We start from the raw sequence: 22,986 nt of genomic DNA on the forward strand, positions 1-22,986 counted from the left end.
TAATGTATCCTGGAGCTTAAGTTAAAATCTTCTTTAATTACAGTTAAATAATTTATATTCAATGAAACAGTATTATATCAAAAATAGTTACAAAAATTAGGCATTTTCGTTGGCACTTATGGCATAAGAATTTTTATTAACGTGAAGGAATGATGGATTCTTTGATTAAAGTGTGTGAAATAGAGAATAAATAATATTATCATTACACTTTATGACAATTCTGCAAATTATATTATGCTTAAATTATTGCAAGTTTTTGACACGAAGGGCTATTATAGAAATCCTTATTTTTTTGTCACTTTATAGAAATTTTATTTTATAAAACTCTATATTTATATTTTAATACTACCCTATCTAGTTTGTAAAATTAGGCATCACATGGCTAGCTTAAACACAAAAACGGAACGTTTAGTAATCAAAAATATACTATTTTGATAATCTTTAAGAAATAATAAATATAATAATATTTTAACAATTACATTGTACCGTTTTTGTGTTTACTCTAAATACTATACAAGCTGTGAGAAAGTATTGAATAAAACGTAAATAAAAGTAACAACAATAGGACACCCGCAAATATTATTAGGCACACTTAGCGGTATAGGCACACACGCTTGGAGTAAAGTCAAATGTGGATAAAATATCATGCTATGGCACTCGTTTTTGTTACATTTTGACGAACGATTATCACTCACCGAAAATAGCTCAAATGGTCCTCAACCTTCTATACATTTAAAGAAAGACGTTTTACTGTTTCAGTACCATGAAGTTAATATACCTAGCGGAATAGAGCAACAATCTCGAGCTGTCTAACGTAACCAAAATTGGTTTACATCTGAGTGAAAAATATGTGTACGTATACACTTACACAGGCATGATTTATACGTGGGAGAGCCATGCTTCGGCACGAATGGGCCGGCTCGACCGGATAAATACCACGTTCTCACAGAAAACCGGCGTGAAACAGCGCTAGCGCTGTGTTTCGCCGAGTGAGTGAGTTTACCGGAGGCCTAATCCCCTAACCCCTACCCTATTCCCTTCCCTACCCTCAACTATTCCCTTCCCTTCCCTTCCCTACCCTCCCCTATTCCCTCTTAAAAGGCCGTCAACGCACTTGCAGCTCTTCTGATGCTGCGAGTGTCCATGGGCGACGGAAGTTGCTTTCCATCAGGTGACCCGTTTGCTCGTTTGCCCCCTTATTTCATAAAAAAAAAACATGAATTCTATGAGATTAAATTGTCAAAGTGCGGCACGTGCCGACTGGACGTCAAAAAAAGAGTGCTGCTGTCATGAATCACACGTCTCTTTACCACGCAGTGTTACTGATAGTGACATCTCTCTTGCTCAGGTATATTAACTTTATGTTCAATACATTCTCACACTTGTTCCAAATCAACACTTGAATCATCATCATCATATTTAACACAATACAAACTGCTATTGATGAAAATTACAAAATATTTTGTCTGGCAGCACCTAAATATATGATTTCATCCACTTTTATTACTTGAAAACAATTTTTAATATGTAAAATAATACACACAATATGGTTGACAAGACACTCATTTACGCGTAATACTATTCCTGTCTCACTTACTCATATAGATAAACAATAACTTCGTCTTGGAGTCGGTTATCCGAACAGATGCGTGTGAAGTATCAAATTATGTTAATTTATCAATGTGTATCCTTTAGCCAAACGATTTATTATGCAATATCAGCTATGTTATGCTGTGGAAAAACTACAAAATCTTTCAAAAAGCGTCTACGATACAATTTAATATGCTGCAAACATTACTGAGATCGTATTGAAAAATTAATTTAAAATACATTTTTGGTACTTATATTTTTATTGTTAAATACTTTTTTGTTTGTTTTTTTTTTCACTTTTTTTTTGCAAGGCGCCTGCGCCGCAGCTTGTATTATTTGATTTAAAATAATTACTTTTTTATCACCTGTTATTAGAAAATGATTTTAAACTGTGATCTTTACTTCTTAGTTTATAAATCAGAGTATATACTTACTGATTATTTTACTTTAACTGTCGGACATGTTACAGAAGAGTCTTTTAAGTTCAAGTAAGTTATCAAATAGTTTTAAGCTACGTAATTCGTCAACTACATTATTATGTCACTCACTTCGTTACGTTCGGATGCAAAAAGTATTTTTTAATTTTTAATCATCTAGTTGAGTCAATCATTTTAGGAAATTTTATAATTATGACAATAGCATCCAAATTGTAATTGACGTTTATAAGCTTTATGTAAAAATTGTAGCACATTTTAATGGATTTTCCCTAACAGCTTATCATTTAGGGCCCGATTACACGTACCGAGTACAGTGGCGATACAGTGCCCTCGGCCGAGCACTTAATTTAGTATGCTCTCGGCCAATCAAATTGTCTGTTTGTACTGTTGCGCCACTCGACTCGGTAAGTGAAATCGAGGCATTACTTACTACTTAGCATTAACAAATCAGTTCGTTCAGTGGACAATACGGAAGACCGACATGAGGTCCTTGTTGGAAGTTGACAACAAATCCCCATTTACTGATGACAAATCTTGCATTTCAACTTGCAGCATGGCTTTGGTGTCTCGTGAGAGTGAGATAAAATATATGGTCATACTGCGAATTGAAATGTTACGAGAATTAGCGCCAATTTCACCAAAGCTTGTTATAACTTATAAGTCAGCACATTCTTGTATGTCATGTTAAAATGTCAATATTTTAACAAACAACTTACACATACTTTAGTGAAATTGTGATGAAGCCTTCAGATTTTTAATCTCAGTAAAACATCACTTAAGCTTTGCTGTGTATGTTTTGTCGCAAAAGTGTATCTTTTGATTTTAATATAATAATGAGATTAAAAATCTAAGTATATGTCATTATAATGCCAATAAACTATCGAGCAATGTAAAGAACTTACGATTTTTCAAAATTCCACAAGTAACTTTACAGCTAGATATACTTTACTGATATTGGTTTTATAACTTTGGATTAGTAAAGAGGGAGTTTGGTGGAAGGACACAGAATGGGGACAGTCAGTACAGCTTGTGGTAAAAATTATGGCTTACAATATAGCACGCAAAAATTCGTAGCGGACATGATTTCTTATTGGTTACAACTTGCACTTCAATGTGATACGCGGGTAAGGGAGGGGTTTTAAGATAAACTGTGCTGTCTTATCGTATACAGCAAACTATAGCGCAATTCCGCCGTATGCTAAGTTGCATGCGGTTTAGCCCGATAGTTTTACTCCAAATCGAGTAATAATTACTGTGTGGACCGCAAAACCGACAGCTCGAAGGTACGCATCGAGCCGGCTTAATGGAATTAAATATATCGATTTAGAATAAAACTATCGAGCAATGCTGAATGTGTGGACGAAAGCCGCGGGTTTTGCTCGACGTTATTGTTCGATCGAGCAAAACCGTATGTGAGTACTTAGCATTACGGATAACACTGCACAGTCCAATCTTTACCCTTTACCAATAAAGATATTGCGTATTCAAGATCCGCTGTCTGTCAATATAGCAGACAAGATAAGCAGTTTAAATATTTTTATTGATAAGAGAGTTACTCCTTATGTCAGATAAATTGAACCGTAGGCAGATGCCGACGTGCATTTTACGATCGGTTTATGTCGCTGACAGATCCTAACTTACATAGTTTTGACATAACCAAATAACGTAGGTCTGCTATGATTTATGAATCAACTTCTATTTACTATCAGAGAAGTTTATTCCTAGGCAGATGGCAGACCTAAGTAATTTGGTCACGTTACATCAGCCGACAATCACAAATTACATTGAATTGACAGAACCCAAATGATCCGACATCTGCATATGAATCAACTTCTATTCAAACCGTAAAGTTAATATACCTAGTGGAATAGAGCAACAAACTCGAGCTGTCAAACGAAACCGAAATTGATTAACATCTGTGTGTAAAAATATGTGTACGTATACTACACTAGCATCTTTCTATGAGATTTAATTGTCAACGTGCCAATAAGTGCCGCATGGACGTCAAAAAAGAATTCTGCTGTCATATATCACACGTCTTTTTTTACCACGCAGTGTTACTGACAGTGACATCTCAATTTGTTTCTCTATTCCGCTAGGTATATTAACTTTATTATTCAAACACGAAAGCTACCGTTGACCTTTTTAACAATTCCTGATCAAATGATCCGTCACCTGCCTATGTATCAACTTCTATCCAAACACGAAAGCTGCCAATGACCTCTTTAACAATTTTATCGGTCTCATAGCACGCTCTCTCTCTGCGACAGCTCCTGCGGCGAGGCGGGGGATGCGGGCGAGGGCGGGTCGGAGGGCGAGGGGGCGGTGCGCACTATCGAGGGGGTGGGGCGCGCCCCCATCGTGATGGGCGTGTCGTCGGGGTCCTCTTCGCCCTCTTCGAGGTCCTCGTCTATGGGGGTCAACACGTCCATCGGTTGCTGGACTTCTTCGACTTTCCTGAACGATATTGTCTTGTTTAAGTATTATTATACGTTTCATTAATTTTATTGAGCTCGGTCGATAAAAAGAGACGCCTATTAACGACCAAACTCAATAAAATTACTATAACAAAAAATTGACGACAAAAAGCACTTTGCTTATAGAGCCAACTGTTGACAAAATATTACTACTTCTATTTTGTTAAAACGGAGAAGGAAGACAGCAGAGTACTTGTACTACAGTCTGAGACTAACGCAAGTAGACAAGTGCAGTGAAAATTAAAAGTTCTTATTACAAGATCACGGTGAACGGAACGTACAAAGAACGCAGACTGCAGACACTATGTAGAACGTCGCGTCGTACGACTTAGTTTCATCGTTAATTCAGCCCGTAAAATAATACGCTAAAGTATCCGCACAATAGACTCAACTACTTAGGTTATTAAATTACTAAACTATGGAACATAGGCAAGGCGAACGACGACAACGTGGCCACTAGGAAGAAAAAGGACGTCATATGGAACGACGCGTCATACGACTTAGTCGCATCTTATACCGCACCGGCTAAAGGCGACTTAACAATAGCCAAACCACGGACTATATCGTTAGTAATTAAAATACCTTACCCATGGAACAAAATAGCGAACGACGTCAGCGTATCCGCTAGGAAGAAAGCGGACGCCAGAACGACGAGTCATACGACTTAGTCGCGTCGTACACCGCTCCCGCTAAAGGCGAATTAACAATAACCACACTACAGACTGTAACGTTAGCAATTAAAATAACTAACCTTCGGAGCAAAGGCGAGGCGAACGACGTCAGCGTGGCCACTAGGAAGAACGCGGACGCCATGTAAAACGACGCGTCGTACGACTTAGTCGCGTCGTACACCGCGCCCGCTAAAGGCGATCCGACGATAGCGGCCGCACCACGGAACAGGATGAGCAGACCAAACGCGTTCGTCAGTTTGTCCAACCCCAGTAAGTCGACGAGGATGATCGACGTGAGAGAGATGTAGCCCGCTGAAATTGAAATTACTCTTAGGGCCTGTTTCACCACTTCCTGATAAAGTGCCGGATATTCACAACTTATATGACAGATTCTCCATACTCTGTCAAGTTAAGTGATGGATAGCCTATCCGACACTTATCAGGAAGTGGTGAAACAGGCCCTCTATCTGTCAAGTTAAGTGGTGGATAGCCTATCCGGCACTTTATCAGAAAGTGGTGAAACAGGCCCTAATTAATACAAATATTTGCATCGTTTATAATTAATAAAGTATCTCAATTTGCTAAAGAAAGACAAACAGATATTCACTGTTTAAATATTTTTATGTGATGATAAGTGCCGGAATGCCTATACATAACTTATCTGATAGATTCTATTTACTTTATCTGTCAGATAATTTGTGGAAAGCCTATCCGACACTTTTCAGGAAGTGGTGAAACAGGCCCTTACTCAACTATAGTTTGTGCGTTTTACACACATTATAATTGACAATAGTAGGGAAGCTACCTAACAAAAATTAATCGATAATTTAAAAATATCGAATCACTTCGTAAAAGAATTGCAATCGAAATTATCGATTTCGTACCGACATTTCAGTGGTGCCGGCGATTTAAGATGGTCGCCCTTTTTTAATCGATTTGATTTCGATTCAACAGAGTCAATCTCTATTGACATAAGTTCCGTTTCATGCATCTGACATTTTTCAAATGTTTTCGTAACAATAATTTTATACTCCTATTTCACAGTTACTTTTCATTTTTATTCATTTACAATTATAGGGAACATTTGTTTTTGTAGATGGAATATAATTTATTACATTTTGTTTTTTTTTTTGTTTTCTTGTACAAAAAACCCGTAGCAAGGAATATAAAAACTGTCACCCATATCATCTTAAAACGCACAAGCTATAATAACAACATTGCTCTCCTCGCCTAAAACTAATAATAAAGCTAGTCACGTTGTGAACGTATTTTCATGTGAGGTTTTAAAAAGGTGGACGTTTTGGGGGTCGTCAGTTTTCAAAAATTATTTATGCGGCTTATAACTCTAATATATTTATATTTCCGTATTTGTTTTTAAACTGTTCTTATAAGAATTAGTTAAAATAACAAAAATATACTCACATATAGCCAGACCGAACGCCATAGCAACCGCTACGAATGCGCCATACGAAGAGCAGAAGGGAATCAAACCAACCGCTACCTGAAATATTTAAAACAAAAGAGATATTAATGACACTGGTATTATAAAATATCTATGCCACCGCTGAAATCTGCTGATTGACTAAGTCGGGTAAAACATAAACCTTTTACTTCAGGGATACCCGAAGACAAACAAGAATCAACAGAATCGGTTCTTAAGAAACGAACTTATTCGCGACCAAAAAAGCATATACGTAACGGTCGTACTGAGAAACCTCTTTTTTTAAGTCGATTAAAAATGCTTTATTACCGTGGCAATAATTAGGCACACATTGTTGAGCAGTAACGAGTCCATCCAGGGGAAGTCAGCCACCCATCCGCACATGATACGGCCCACAGTGTTCGTTATACCGATGATAGACAACAGGAACGATGCTTGAGACTGTTCCACACCCTGAAATGAGATATTTGGATGATTAGTTGTTATATTAGAAAATATTATGTAGGTTGGTAAATTGATTAAATTCGTCTGAGCCCTTATAATAATAATCATTAATATTTCTAGTGTCACAATAATTCTTAAAAAATATGGTATAGTCCGTCAAGAAAGTGAAGAAATTAAAAAGTGGCAACATCGCGTAGTGTCATCCCTTTTTTCTTAGATTGATTTAAAAAGGATGACACTAATATGTTACCACTTTTTAATTTCTTCACTTTCTTGACAGACTATACGTAAGTCTCAGATTTATGAAATTCGGTCCAATTTCAGCAATCTGTAACTTACGTACGTACGAATATATTGCTATCGCATTTACGCGTTGGACTGTGATAATATCGCGGTATATAATCATTATATTGAGGCAATGAAAGTAAGAACTAAGAAGGAATGACGGTTAAAGAATTTGAGCATTTCTACGTACACTGCGACTACACTGACCGGCGTCAAAGAAACATACCGGCCACGTAGGAGACAGAAAAAATAAAAGGAAGAATGCGTCTTAGTTATGTTGTCTCGCTTGCACAACAGCTGATGACAGAATCGAGTCCTGCTCCGAGCGAGACGGCGGGATAGCGGCGTCTCGCTCGCACAATACTCACTGCGGTGTGCGCGGCGTCGACGATATATACGAAGGGCACGTACAGGCCCGCCATGCCGAACACGTTGGACACGCCCATCAGCATGAAGGCGGGGTCGCGCAGCAGGCTCACGTCCAGCATCGAAGCCAGCGCCGACCGGAATGACGCGGGCAGTGACAGGCACGGACATAGGGAGTATTCTGAAAATTGTGATACAGGCATTGTTAAGATGGCGGTCTCAGAGAGTCGTAGATACAGCCTTGCAAGGATCTTTTGCCAACTCGATAGTCTTTTCGCGCCATAATTCATGTCAAATGATATAAATAAGTGAATAACGGTTGTGGCGCAAGTGGCACTTTACAAGATGGCGGCCTTCGTTTTTATTTTGGCTGAGTGTCAAAATACGCACGATTGTATTATCAATTAAATACGCGCTGTGCAGACGGATAAATACGTATCATGTCAAAATATAGTTGTTTGATTGGTTCATTCGAAAACTTGTTAATTTTTTTACATTTCCATAAACTATAAACGTTACTCACGTTCTTGCCTCTCCAGATCTCCCGTCTGTCTGCTCTGCGGCAAGCTGAGTACGGAGTTCCTGTAACCTTGGAGCGACTTCTGGCTCTGGTACTGCGGGAGATTGAGCACGGAGCCGGAATAGAAGATGTCCTTGCGCGACATCGGCCGAACCATCCGCGACGGTTCGCGCGGCGCCGCCACAGACAGCTTAGAGTTGTAGACGCCGCTTTCTGCGTCCTGGAAAAATAACAATTTACGTTAGTTATTTGAAAACAATAAATAAAACTTGAGTGGTGCCAAGGGACACCCGGATGGAACGAAGTTATTAAAACGCCATCTAGTTGAAGCCTAGGAATACTATCAACGCTCTCTGCCCATACTATGCAGGTACTAATAAAAAAGTGTCGTTCCAACTTTTTCCATCTAGCCCCCTTTCGCAACGCGCGATAAGGAACTTCGTTCTAATAAAATCCCCCTTAGGGTCAATTCAGACCGCAACGTGACTCGTAGATGCATTTCTAAAGTAAGAATTTGACAGATTTGCAAACGTTTCACGCAATTGAAATCTGTCAATTCAGTACACGTTGCGTATTCTTTGTATCAAATTATTTAATTAGTAAGATGGATAGAGTATTCTGATGACAGATGTTTTAAAATTGTAACTCTAGTTTATAAGTTTTCATAAAATGGGTTATTTAATGGGACATTGAAATTCGATGTCCCGAAACAATATGGCTTCGCTCTTAAACACTTGCTTTACAATTTTTTAGAGTTACTCATAAGTCATAAACTTATAAATCATAATATTATTATAAATACATAGATTAAAAATATGGTCACGGGGTTTACTTACATCGTTTCGATATTGACTACTCATAGAAGTTTTGGACGTTGCTTTTATTGCTGCTAAGGACGGTTTAAATCTGAAAAAAACAACACATACATTTTATTTACAATTTGAATTCATAGTATCAATCGTAAGGAATACAACTATTCAGCTAGAGGCCGTAAATTCATTGTAAAGTAATACCAATAAATAGAGTTAAACGTTATTTTTTTTTTCAAATAATAAACAAGATGTTTCATTCTTTCATCTGATTCATTCATTCATTTTATGGCGAAAAAGTCTTCTAGACTAGACTAGTCCGTCCCAGTCCAGTGTCCACTCTATATGTGTGCCTATTTACATCAAAAGCCCGGTACTTTCTGAGCCTATTCCATACAGACAAACATCTCCATAAAACATAACTATACATTAACTAACCTATCGCCAGTACTCTGTTTCCTTTGTCTGTCGAAGAACGGCACGGAGCCGTTTTTGGGCAGGCCCGGCGCCTGCGCGCTGAACGCCGGCGACGACACGTTGCGCGACATCTGTGTGGCCGCGCCGTTGCCGTTCTCAGCGATTTTCTGTAATAGACGTTATTAGTTTACTAGAAAATTTAAGTAGTTGAACAAATACATTTTAATATTTGAAACCGGGTCAAACAACGTTTGCCGGGTCAGCTAACCCGGCAAATGTTGTTTTGCCATATAAATTATTTCTAGTATCAATATATTAAAAGAGATAAAAACCTGAACCTGAAGAAGGGAAGAAGTAATGTAGTACATACATACAAAATTCCATTATCCGCGTCCTAGCATATATCCATGCTAGAAAGCGGACGCCCCCTAAGACGCCATAGGACGCTGCCGCCCATAGGCCATGGCCTGTAATGCCTATACAATCATAGGCAGTATGGGCCAGGGTCATAGGATTATGGGCATGGTCATAAGATTATGGAGGTATGCCAATACCTTCTTATCATCATCAGGCACTCTGGCTTCAGTAATAGTGGGCAACGTAGGCACGGTGGGCACGCCGTGCATGTTGGGCACCGTGGGCACGCGCGCCAGAGCCTCCAGGTTGAGGGAGGAGTGGACACCTGGGTCGATGTTAAGCGGCGCCTGGAAATGTTTTTTGTAAGATACACGCGGGAGTTTAGATCTATGATTAATCCCAACGCAATATAAATTATATCCTATGTTACACAAAAAATAACCTATGATCCTTCACGTGGTATACTTTTTATCTGTTCTAAATAACATAAAAATTGCTCCAGTAGTTCGTGAGATAAGCCCTTTCAAATAATTTTCCCCGTTTTTTTCACATTTTCCTGTTTCTTCGCTCCTATTAGTCTTAGCGTTATATATAATATTTTAGAATTCGTTGTATGAAATTATGTGACACCTAATTCGTCCGCACTCTACGCGTCGCATTTCGTGTACTATGCGGTGCGCTCGACGCGTACACTAGTATTTTTCTAGCATTGTACTGTTAGTTCCAGAATATTCTACCTTCATCCGTTTCTCCATAGTGCCGTCTGGCAGCTGCACCACGAAGTATGACCCGCCGATGGAACCGCGCTCCATCTGTAGCCGTTTCTCCTCAGCCATGCGCTGCAGAAGGGGCTTCTCGCCGGAGTTCTGGCATTTATATGGTATCAATCAATTAATCAATCACTATCTTTGTATGCTGGATATCGATAGACAATTAAGGTTAAGTAATAAATAAAAAATAAAATAAAAATAATTTATTTTCAGACAAAGAAGCCCATAAGTATTATAAATAATGTAATAGGTTCTCAGGGCGAGAGAAGCAAGCCCTAGTATATCCCACAACCTTTACATTTTGTGGTATACTTTACGGAAAAACTACCACGCCTATTGATTTGTGCTTTAACATAGTAATTTTTATTTACATGTAGATGTGTTATCATCAGTCAGATGTTTTTATATGTAGGTGTGTTATCATCAGTCAGTATGACTCTTTACACACACGCCGCGGCGGCGGCGCGGCTGCATACATTTCTATGGGCCCTTTTCACACGGCCGCGGCACCGCCGCGTCGGCGCCGTGTGTAAACACGCTCATGGTATAACGACGCGAGCCCTCACAAAGCTCGGCTTTAAGCTACCATAATAAGTGGGTTACTGATCGCGGTGGGAAAATGATGAAGGAATGCGCAGGGTAAGTTTTTAAAGTTTCTTTGGTGGGGTAAGCGGGGCGTATGGAGCGCGCTATTGGTAGATAATTTAAAACCGTCCGTAAGCTCAGTCAGATCAAACAGGACGCTTTAGGTAGATTACAATGAGATGGTAACTCGTTATTGGTACCTATTGTATGATACTGGTAAATATTGTTTAGCGTTTGAGTTTCTAAGATTTAAGGCGTCGCTACATCAAGCGACGCTCACTTTTGGATACACCAGCGGCCTCATGAGGGCTCCGAATATAGCGCAGTTTAGGATAAGGCTAGTTAGCAGCAAGTTCGAGTTCTGCCACGATCCAAACTTTCCTAGAAGGATCGCAGCCAGAGGTGCGAAACTGAAGGTGGTCGAAGTCCACAGGGAACAGACTATCTAGGTCTCTTTCTAATTTTTAACCCATCAATTCCCAAGCGGCAGCCGGTTGAAAATCGATTGTGTCTGCGATACCCACGATGGAGGTGTTAACTCAGCATTAGCCTATACTCACTTTTGGGTACACCAACGGCCTCATAAGAGCTCCGAATATCGCGCAGTTGAGGATGAGGCCAGCGAGCAGCAGGTTCGCGTTCTGCCACGATCCGAACTGTTCGAGAAGGATCGCAGCCAGGGGCGCGAAACTGAAGGTGCCGACTCCAGAGCCACATACTGCGATGCCCGTGGCCAGGGATCTCCGCGTCTCGAAGTAGTATCCAACAGCTACGACTGACGGCAGGTAGATCATACCGAAGCCGATACCTGGAAAGGCAGATGATAGTCATAAGAATAATGGAACAGGGGGGTGAGATAAGATCTTTTCTTTATCGCTTCTTTATAGAATCGATGATCAAAATGTATGGAATTGAAAGACGAGTCATCGAACGTCAACGTCATATTAACGAACGCTTATTATGTCAATTCCATACATTTTGGTTAGTGATTCTATAACGAAGCGATAACGAAAAATTTTGGCTAAATGGCCAGTATCTGGACCAGTATCAGGAGATGGTGCGAAAAAAATGTCTAAAATCGGTCCCGTTAAATTAATCAAATGTAAGCTTAACATGGGTAGACTTTTGCTGTAGGTACAGCTTTTTCGGCAAAGTCTGCCTATATCGTAAGGTGATCATGCAACTTCTCAAGGGACTTTCCGCCCTGTGAAAATCAACCCTGTAAATCCCGAGTATCTTTTAATAGCCATCTAATAGCTATAAGTAAAACATATTAGTCCTCTGCTTTGTAAAAGCGGGAAGAGTCGTTTGGTAACTGTCAGCTGCAGTTTAATTGGCAAAGAAGCCGTATGCAGCCAGCCATTTAAATATCAAAGAGCACCAGCAATCATCTAAATTCCTCGCAAACGTGAGTCAGAGGTTAAATAGGGAATAAAACCGTGTGGCAACAAAAATGTGTCGTTTATCCAATTGATAGCAACGCCTGCTATAGTGTCACATTTCCATCATCTGACATGATGGACTCAAATGAGATCATTGTCACACCAATTGGCGCTGTATGTTTGGGCAATTTGTTCCGTAGATACCGTACTCCTGAGTACGTAGTAATTTTTATTAGCTTCCTATTGAATGGGCGTCTGAGTGTTTTGTTGTGACTTGTGCCCAAATTGTGGCAAAGCGTGAATTGCGAAGAATAATATGTCTCATTCTCATAAAATACGACTTTACTACTACTTGCTGTAAATCATGTATTGACAGCGGTAAACAACAAAAACCTTTTCATATTATTTAAGAGGAGCCTAAGAGACATTTTAAGCCGTCTTTTAGGACCCACAACGAAAAAATCCAGAAGAAGTCATTCATTCCTGATCTTTTATAAATAAGGAAAACAAAAGTGATAACATGGTATAACTTCGAGAAAACAAAAGGTACATTTCCGATATCATCGAAGCCAGGACAACAACCCCTTATGGGAATCCATATGACAGGAAACAGCATTTTTATTAAAAATGCAAGTAAACAACGTGAGTAGCGGAAAGTTTTAAATCAGGAATAATTGATGAGCTATAGCGAATATTCCCTAGCAACTAATAAACAAGTAACTATACTCCACTCGGGCTAACTTTTCGCTAGCGGTCGTTGACTCCTGTCAAAAACTTGTCATTTTCCATATAAAACCACGATTGACAATATCTGACAGTTCATTATCAATCGCGGTTTATATGGAAAATGACAAGTTTTGACAGGGAGTCAATGACCGCTAGCGACAAGTTAGCCCGAGTGGAGTATAGTAAATAAATAAATAAATTCTTTATTGAGAGCTACTAAGGCCCAAATTGTTAGTAACAAATATCTAAAAAACAAGGTTAGTGAGTAGTATTTTATTATTTTTGAGTAACATTTATTTTCTAACTAGAACCCTTAAATGGTGTTCTAGTATCGGCGAGTCGTATTTTTCAGCCAGCATCTTTAGAATACCAAGTGATCTTCGGTTCGTTTACGGGGGACCTTAAATATCAGTATTTCGCTCTTTACAACTTTTTTTAAGTAAAGTTACAACAACTTTTTTTTAACGGGCGTTGGCCCAGCACACATTCTCACCACCGTATCTCTTGTGTCGCCAGGATCGACAGCGGTATCCAACCACGAATACCCTTTGATATGATCTCAAGGATATAACTACAACTAATATGTAGGTATTTCCTACTATAATATTATGTATGTAGGTCGAAGTAAACAAAGAGATAATAAAACCATATAATTAGCTACATAAACACCGAAACGCCAGAAATAAAGGTCCAATTCGTACGAACAAAGTCTTTGTATGAGCAGAGTATAAATACAGAAAAATAAAACACTGTCAGATGTAAGGGAAAAAAATAACAAATGTATTTGTCTTTCCTGCCGTAGTAAAGAACTCTTTCAGTACTGGCCATTCTAAGGCTCGATTTTTAATAGGCTTCCGCGCGTACGAGCGCTACATCGCGAGATCACAAGCAATAGGGATGCAATGGTGACAAGGTCAAAGATTAGTGGATTTTTTAAATAAAATAAAGATATAACGGTAAATAATCGGCCAAGTGCGAGTCGGACTCGCACACGAAGGGTTCCGTACCATCATAGAGCAAAATTAGGCCAAAAATTATGTTTTTTGTATGGGAGCCCCCTTAATTTTTTATTTTATTGTAATATTATTATTTAATATTTAAGTACACATATAATTAAGGATTTTGACAAAAATTCAAGTACCTACCTGTTGCCAATATTGATATAGAGCAAAAAAGACCAAAAAAGTCACGTTTGTTGTAATTAATTTTATTTTCTTTTTAGTATTTGTTGTTATAGCGGCAGCAGATATACATAATCTGTGAAAATTTCAACTCTCTAGCTAATACCGTTCTTAAGTTACAGCCTGGAGACAGTCGGATAGACATCCATGTCTCAGTAATAGGGTCCCGATTTTACCCTTTGGGTACGGAACCCTAAAAATAAGTTTTAACGTGGGAGAGCCATGCTTCGGCACGAATGGGCCGGCTCGACCGGAGAAATACCACGTCCTCACAGAAAACCGGCGTGAAACAGCGCTTGCGCTGTGTTTCGCCGAGTGAGTGAGTTTACCGGAGGCCCAATCCCCTACCCTATTCCCTTCCCTATCCTCCCTTATTCCGTTCCCTTTCCATCCCTACCTTCCCCTATTACCCTATTCCCTCTTAAAAGGCCGGCAACGCACCTGCAGCTCTTCTGATGCTGCGAGTGTCCATAGGCGATGGAAGTTGCTTTCCATTCCGGTGACCCGTTTGCTCGTTTGCCCCCTTATTTCATAAAAAAAAAAAATTCCAAGATTTGAGCTTGCTATGAGCCTTCAAACTTCAAAGTTAGTCAGTGACGTCAAATTTCGTAGCACTTTGTATGGGGCATTTCGGGAAGGTCTATTTTATTAGATTTTTTAATTGTGATAACTTGGAAAGTTTTTATTAAGCTAACATAGTAATTATTTCACTGACGTTTCTACTTTTGAATGGTCCTTTAATTACCAAGAAGAAAAAAAAGTCATCATGCCTATTAACTATTGTATGTAACGCGGTCGGGCCACTGTATACAATTGCTTGGGATTTCGTGATGCAGCGGCCAAACCGCCCGTTCGAGCGGATGCAATCAAGATTCGAGCATAAACGTGCTGAATAACGTAAAATAACAATATTTATTAATTTATTTAAACCATTCTAACACATGCGGTGTCATATCGATAATGAGTCAGTGTTTGTAGGGCAGGCAAATTGAACCAAACAAAGGATTTTGGGGTCAGTCACTCGTGCGTCATTTCCCGGTCGGAATCCATATCAACACAAACCATACTTCAGCCAAGTCTTTGTGTCTTTCAGAAGCTTACAGCTGAGTAAATAAATCAAAATATTTGAATTAGTAATCAATTACTATTTTAAGAAGTTAAACGTAAAGGTAAATTGATTATTATTATTAGGGTGCGATCAGCTGTTATAGTGAGGTCCTGCGCAACTCTAAGATCGGACGGAAAAAATGAAAAAAAAAACGCTGTTGGATTTTTAGGTCTCTTTTGAGCTGTAAGCTTTTTGTTGTAAGTACTTAAGTAGCCTACCTATTATATGTACGTTATTGGTAGATACTTTACGAGTATTAGATAGGTACTTATGTATATTATTGCCCAGTGCCAGATTTATATTTTTGCTGAGTGTAGCCCACACTGCCCACTTTATTTTCGCTGCCCCATCCATGTACGAAATCTGCCACCCCCTAGGACGCTGCCGTCCTTAGGCCGCGGCCTATACGGCCTATTTATAAATCCAGAGCAGTTATTGCCTCCTCCAGTTCCATCAAGGGATCGTATGTGTGGCCTATATTCAATACTGGAAACAAAGTATTATTCTCAGTAGCGTATATTTTTAAACGATATAACTCATAGTGGATAAGGGAGACTAATAAATATTATTAAATCCTATTTATGAATGTCCATAGTACATACGTGTTGCATAAGTAATAATAGTAAGTTTTGTTGGCACCATCGAAATAGAACGTTATTTGTGTTGTATTTTAAATCGTATAATAATATTATGAAGCTTTGATAACATTTTAGGAGCTGTTTCACCATTGCCTTTATTTATCTCGGTCGGCCAGTTTAGAGTAAACAGCAACAAATTGTTGAGAGACCAATTTGTATGCCATCTACAAATAGACCTTGATGGATAACCATGATAGCAGAGCATGCACAATCAACGTCGATCACGGCCAAATTATTATAGAAGAAATTACTCATTTACACGTTCGTAGTCGCTTGTTATCCAACGTAGACATTGCGTAGCGCGTAGAATGTAGATGGACATTAACAATAATCAAACGTCGCAATACTGATTTACGTAATCTACACTGTAACCCAGTAGTAATTACACTGCAGTGTATTATTGATTGAAAAAGCTGCATAAATTGCCTGGGGAGTGGATTTTTAAGTTAATTCGTAGTTGGCATGCTAATGGATGTGTGCGAAATAGCTTTTAAATTACTGGGGCATTTTAAATTCTACCGCCTTTGATGAGAATGGAATTCCTTATGTCCTTTGCATAATTTATTATTCCAATTCAAAGACGGAGTACGTAAGTAACGTAAGCCTTTGTCTACAAAGTTCATTATTTAATATTTTATAATGTCGAATTTTGCATTTCAAATTGCCAATCAAAGGGCTAAATTGCAAACGGACAGAGATAATGACAATGCCATTAAATATTTGCTTCTTAACGACAAAAAAAAGCTGTACGAAAAAAATATTATGCAGCCGAACAAAAAACTTTTCTAGCAGCCAGTTAAAAAATGAAAGTTGTTTCCTTTGCTCCACTAAACTTTCAGCGTTACGTAACATTGCGATCGTTACTAGGACAGGAGTTGGAAACCTAGGGCTATAAATACTAGCGCTTAAAGTTTGAATACTAGATGACGACGTTGCGTCATGCGTCTTAAAACTATCCTATGTTCTTTCCCGTATTTCAAAATATCTCCATAGTCCATACTATCTCGTTTCAGCTGTTTAAAACTCCAATTTCACCAACGACATGTTAGTTAACGCTCGAATTAGTATCACGTTACCTCTTTCGTTTTTCTTATGAATGAAAGAGAAGACATGACATTTTTGCAAGCAGTAAACACTAACAGACGTTGGTGAAATGGAGGATAAGCGTGAAGAGATAACAGACGGACGGACAGATAGATATTTTCGAATTTAAAATCTATATATATAAAACTCAAAGGCATCTCAAAGGTGACTGACTGACATGGTGATCTATCAACGCACAGCCCAAACCACTGGACGGATCGGGCTGAAATTTTACATGCAGGTAGATGTTATGACGAAGGCATCCGCTAAGAAAGGATTTTGATTCCAACCCCAAGGGGTTAAAATAGGGGATGAAAGTTTGTACTTATATAGTAATACTTCTTAACGCGAGCGAAGCCAAGGGCAAAAGCTCGTATTAGAATATATGCTCTCTTTCTCTATCTAACCTTAGTCGATTTGCTACATAACATTCACAGTTTATCACTTCTATTTTCATGAAAATGTTCAGACTTCAGGGCGATTAGCATTGATTTCATTTGGCTCCAGCTAACACCGTTTTCAACACGATCCGCCACTCTCCTTTGTATCTCGAGACGATATTGACTCTGCACTCGAGCCTCGTGATTGTCCCTCACGACCGCTAAAGAATTAACAATATCTACTTAGTACTTAAATATTTACCGGTAAATACGTCTGAAATCCATTTGGCAATCACGTAGCCAGTCAAAAATAAATATTATGTCACTGGCAAATATATTTACGGCTGACAAGCCACAGTTATCCTCCTGTGAAATTGGCTTTTACGCGACGATGGAATTTCTAACACCACATTTAAGCTAAATATTAGTTTTGGGATTTCTCGCGTACCGACATAATATTGTGTAACAGAATTTAATATGAGCTTAGTTCTATTTTTTTGAATACAAACTCATTTAACCCCATCTTCTAATTTTCAAGAAAATGTCATGTTCTTGCAAAATTTCGATTCTTAAAAAGCAGCTCGATGATTTAAATAATTAGGCGTGCTGCGTGCAGTGAATGGAGGAGGACTGCCCTGATATCAGGATAGTTAACGCTCGTTGAGTTCGTTCTACGTTTAGCAGTGGATGGCGCTAGTCTGATGACCATGACTTTTTTTTAATGAAAACGATGTTTATATAATATTGGCGTTGCAAAGCAGAGATTTTTCCCGGTTCTCATTCAATACTTTGTCGCATAGCAGCACTGCTGCAGTCAGTATAAAGTCATTTAAGTTGTCTCTTTAAGAACACGGTAGAATAGAACTTAGTTGTTTGTAGACAAGCATGTGGGCGAATACTTTTTATCGCTATGTTTGTATATAATAATGACATAAATATTTACTATGCTATACTGCTGTTTAAACCACCGCATTAATAATGTATCTAATGTTCATCGCGTTAATTACATATATTACGAATTTATATTACGAACTTGTCATAAATGTCTGGCCAACATAATTAAGTCGAGTTATGACTTATGTCACGCCCAGTCGTCGGAATATCATTCCGATTAACCTTAACATAGCCCGACCATGCAACATATGAATAAACTTCTCTGATGGTCATTCTTTTGTATATAACTTATTTTCTATAGAAAAAACGTGTCTGGGCCAATAGCAACAACCTATCATACTATAATATAGTCAGTAGCATGAAGCGTCACAATTCACAATATAGTCCAGTATGATCGTTTGGCCTGGTCGACCACGCTCGCGCAGTGTGACAAATTACGATCATTAACATTGCAAATTGCTTCATTACGCTCAGTTCCACAATGAAGTCAATGATACTCGTACATTTATTGCCATTTTTGTATTGTAATTTACAGGACTGGGTGTAACGCGCAAACTTCAAGGAACTTGGCCTATCAACAATCAGAAAACATTGGTAATATCTCATATTATAAACCTAAATATGCTACGTATTTGTTAATATATTATATGCTTGCAACTTGCAAGTTTAATATTCTTCACACAATATTGTTTGTGGTTAATTTTTCAGCTTAATCTGGAAAATTACATTCATAAATAAGCATTTCAATCAAAATACAATCAAAATGAAATATTAAATATTCATGTATTTATTTACAAAAGCTAAGCTAGTCTCTGGTGAGAATAGAGGTTTTTATAAAATAGAAAACACTGCAATACGGCAAACATTTTGTTCTATTAAATGATAAGAATCGAGGATGCTCGGCTCATAGAATGTTTACGAAGTTTGAATATAAACGACAGTAGTTTAAACGAAAGTAAAAGTAAGTAAACGAAAAATATAGTACAAAGGGGAAAAAAGATTAAATCCCACAGAAGCTGTGTAATTATATTTATAACGTTGGAGAGCCATGCTTCGGCACGAATGGGCCGGCTCGACCGGAGAAATACCACGTTCTCACAGAAAACCGGCGTGAAACAGCGCTTGCGCTGTTTCACGCCGAGTGAGTGAGTTTACCGGAGGCCCAATCCCTTACCCTATTCCCTTTCCTACCCTCCCCTATTCTATTCCCTTCCCTTCCCTTCCCATCCCTACCCTCCCCTATTACCGTATTCTCTCTTAAAAGGCCGGCAACGCACATGCAGCTCTTCTGATGCTGCGAGTGTCCATGGGCGACGGAAGTTGCTTTCCATCAGGTGACCCGTTAGTTCGTTTGCCCCCTTATTTCATAAAAAAAAAATTGCGGCTATCAAAAACAGCCTACTATGTTCTTCCACGTGGTCTCTATATCTGAGCCCATTAAAATCAGCACGGTAGTTTCAGAGCCAATGCAAACAAACATACTATCTAAACTAATATTATAAAGCGGAAGAGTTTGTTTGTTTAAACGCGCTAATCTCAGGAACTACTGGTCCGATTTCAAAAATTCTTTCAGTGTTAGATAGCCCAATTTTATCGAAGAAGGATATAGGCTATATTTTATCAGTTATCATGCTAGGACTAATAGGAGCGAAATATTTAAATATTTAATTTATTTTGTTTTTTGTATATTTTGTTGTGACGTCTTGTGATAGCGGCAACATAAATACATAACCTGTGAAAATTTCAACTCTCTAGCTATTACCGTTCTTGAGTTACAGCCTGGAGACTTACAGACAGACGGACAGACATCGAAGTCTCAGGAATAGGGTCCCGTTTTTACCTTTCGGGTACGGAACTCTAAAAAGGGATTCGAGACAGGATTTGATGAAGTATTGATTAAGAAATTCATCAGGTATCACCATGGCGCCGCCACGTCTGTGGCACTTGGCAAACCTCCAAATGTACATGACCTTCGCACAAATGTAGTGACAAAAAAATATTAAAATAGATCTCATACGCACACAAATCATTGCCCTATTTATTGAAGGTAATGCCGTATTGCAATCTTGCGTGAAATTACCGTTCGCGCTGGTTACCGCGGCAATTTTCATTCAAATCGTGGAATTCTAAAATAAAACTGAGAGAACGGCGCCATTGAAAGCTTTTGACTTTTGCCAATCAAATATTAATTGAGGGGCTAGGAGGGAAACAATAATCTGAAAACTCAGAGCTTAAAATAAATATGAGAAGCAATTAGAGAGATGTTTGGAAATTGGCAAGAAAATCACCTACTCATAACATGTTTTTCAATTATTTTTCCTTAAAAATAAATGAAAGAAGAAGAAGATGCGGCTCAGAAATCGGTTTTTGCTAAAATCAATAGAAGAAAAAATATTGATACACGTACATAACGTACAGGTTTATTGCAAACAAAGCAGCTGGGTTTAAAAGCTTTGGGTATTCCCAAACAACCCGTATATTTTCAGGTAAGCGATGCAATTTATTCGGAAAGTCCTAAGCCCTTCCCTGGGAAAATCCTGGTAGCTATTAATACCCGAGGGTTGTTCGGGAAACCCGGATAATTGACAAAGGGCTCACGACCATCGATATGAGTGTTTTTAGCACCGATGCTGGCAATCGTCCAATTTCTGTTGCCACCGTTTCTGAATGACTCAAAGGCAATTTGTTGTTATTTTCAGTTTTACGTGGGGCGTATATCACCTGGTATTAACCAGAGTCAGGTATTGCAAAGTTTATTGACTCGATAAAAGAGTGAATTGGCAATATTATTGTCTTTGTCTACCTTTTTGGACGTTGGGCGCAATGCTGTAAGCTCTCATAGAAATATTATTGGAGTGATAAGTTACACGACAAAAGCAGAACATAGAATGATAGGACATAATAAACATATAATATGAATTCAATCTAGAGACACAAAAAGTTTTTCTTGCTCTATCCACAAAGAGGCACAAAGAGGATTTACGCAGAAGGGAGGCAAACACCTATCAATCATTTTCGTGAACATCATCACGTGTTATTGACTGAAATACGTCAAGATCAGGGTTAGATGGCGTTCAATGATTTACGGTCGTAACTGACGCCTGCAACTGAAGCGACTAGTTTGAGTTTATGGATAAATATTATTGAATAGTTTAGAATAATACGAGTATTTGAACATTTACGTGATTGCAGATTCCTATAATACCAATTAATTTCTTGTTTAGTTAGGTATTTCTGTGACTTTCATACAAATCTGACCAATACTTCATAAAATAATCGTTATAACTTCCTTAACTATTATTTACGTACTTAGACTTAGAGCTAAGAAATAATGGAATTTATTTAAAATAAAAACCTCCTCTATATATTTTTTTAAATAAAAAAGAACGGTAGTTTAAAGTGCTAGATTTTTCACAAAAAGCCATTAATACACAATAAAATCAAAAATACACAATTTTGGTTTTTCTATGTTTTATTCCACAAAATTTATAACATATTGTCTGTATAAGCGTAGTTCACAAGTTTAGCTATCAAATGAGAACTTTTTTAACTTCATAGGATATTTACAAGAGAAGTACCGGTCAGATTAGTGTGAAAAGTGAAAGCCCGAGAAAAACTAAAATGGCTGCCATTTTACAACCGTGAGAGACAGAAAAAAAGAGCCAATTTGTTGATAAAATATACATGTTATAAGTAATGACATAAAAGGATCGAACACCGGTGTCGGGACACATTGTATAACTTAGATAACAATTATGTTAGTGAGAGGGGAATCCATACTAATAGTTATTATAGTGTATCTCTGTCTTCCTGTTACCTCTTGACGCCCAAACCGCTGAGCCGATTTTGCTGAAATTTGGCATGGAGATACTTTGAGTCCCGGGAAAGGACATAGCATACTTTTTATCCCGGAAAAATGCACGATTCCTGCAAAATAAACGAATTTCGGCGCAACGGATTTGCGGGCGTCATCTGGTATACCCTAATAATTTAAATACATCGCGTACCTCATACGACGGGAATGCACTAACAGTATCATGACAGTCGACATAGACAAATGATTTCGATTTAATTGTCCGATAGTTGGCTGTAAAGCTCTAGGAAGGATGCCGCCAGCGAGTCGGAACGGCCGCATATTGTGCCAATGTGCCAAGGTCTGGTCATCATTGCGTCTTCTATTGACATACATACGCGCTATTAAATTCCTATTACGACCCATCATTTCGATTTGAGGAATTTGAGAACAGATGCGTAAAGAGGGTATATTATGTTTGTAGCTAAGGACACTACATCATTCTGAAAATAACAACAAAGTGCTTGCTAACCAAACAAAGAAGACGACATAGATGAAATTGTCGCTGTTAAGCATTAGTGTCCTGACCCACAATTTTTGTTGTTAAATTTTGAATACAATCTTGTTATAAA

The 22,986-nt window shown here is 38.4% G+C and overlaps 1 protein-coding gene across 3 annotated transcripts in view; it reads right to left on the reverse strand.

Annotated features, from left to right (window-relative positions):
• Nucleotides 1–4,093: 4,093 nt before the first annotated feature.
• The window catches only part of LOC121733565 (monocarboxylate transporter 3), a 61,154-nt gene continuing 42,261 nt past the window's right edge, over nucleotides 4,094–22,986 (reverse strand). For all 3 annotated transcript variants that reach the window (XM_042123853.1, XM_042123855.1, XM_042123856.1), the window contains exons 4-14: nucleotides 11,730–11,977; nucleotides 10,552–10,680; nucleotides 10,012–10,161; nucleotides 9,479–9,624; nucleotides 9,068–9,137; nucleotides 8,235–8,451; nucleotides 7,714–7,892; nucleotides 6,926–7,069; nucleotides 6,598–6,676; nucleotides 5,256–5,487; nucleotides 4,094–4,484 (exon numbers count right to left, since the gene is read on the reverse strand). In XM_042123853.1, the coding sequence (XP_041979787.1) occupies nucleotides 4,271–4,484; nucleotides 5,256–5,487; nucleotides 6,598–6,676; nucleotides 6,926–7,069; nucleotides 7,714–7,892; nucleotides 8,235–8,451; nucleotides 9,068–9,137; nucleotides 9,479–9,624; nucleotides 10,012–10,161; nucleotides 10,552–10,680; nucleotides 11,730–11,977 (1,808 nt within the window). In that variant the 3' untranslated portion in view covers nucleotides 4,094–4,270. The remainder of the gene's footprint in view (nucleotides 4,485–5,255; nucleotides 5,488–6,597; nucleotides 6,677–6,925; nucleotides 7,070–7,713; nucleotides 7,893–8,234; nucleotides 8,452–9,067; nucleotides 9,138–9,478; nucleotides 9,625–10,011; nucleotides 10,162–10,551; nucleotides 10,681–11,729; nucleotides 11,978–22,986) is intronic.

This window comes from Aricia agestis, chromosome 14 (genome assembly GCF_905147365.1).
Source record: "Aricia agestis chromosome 14, ilAriAges1.1, whole genome shotgun sequence".
Classification (NCBI taxonomy): Eukaryota; Metazoa; Arthropoda; class Insecta; order Lepidoptera; family Lycaenidae; genus Aricia; species Aricia agestis.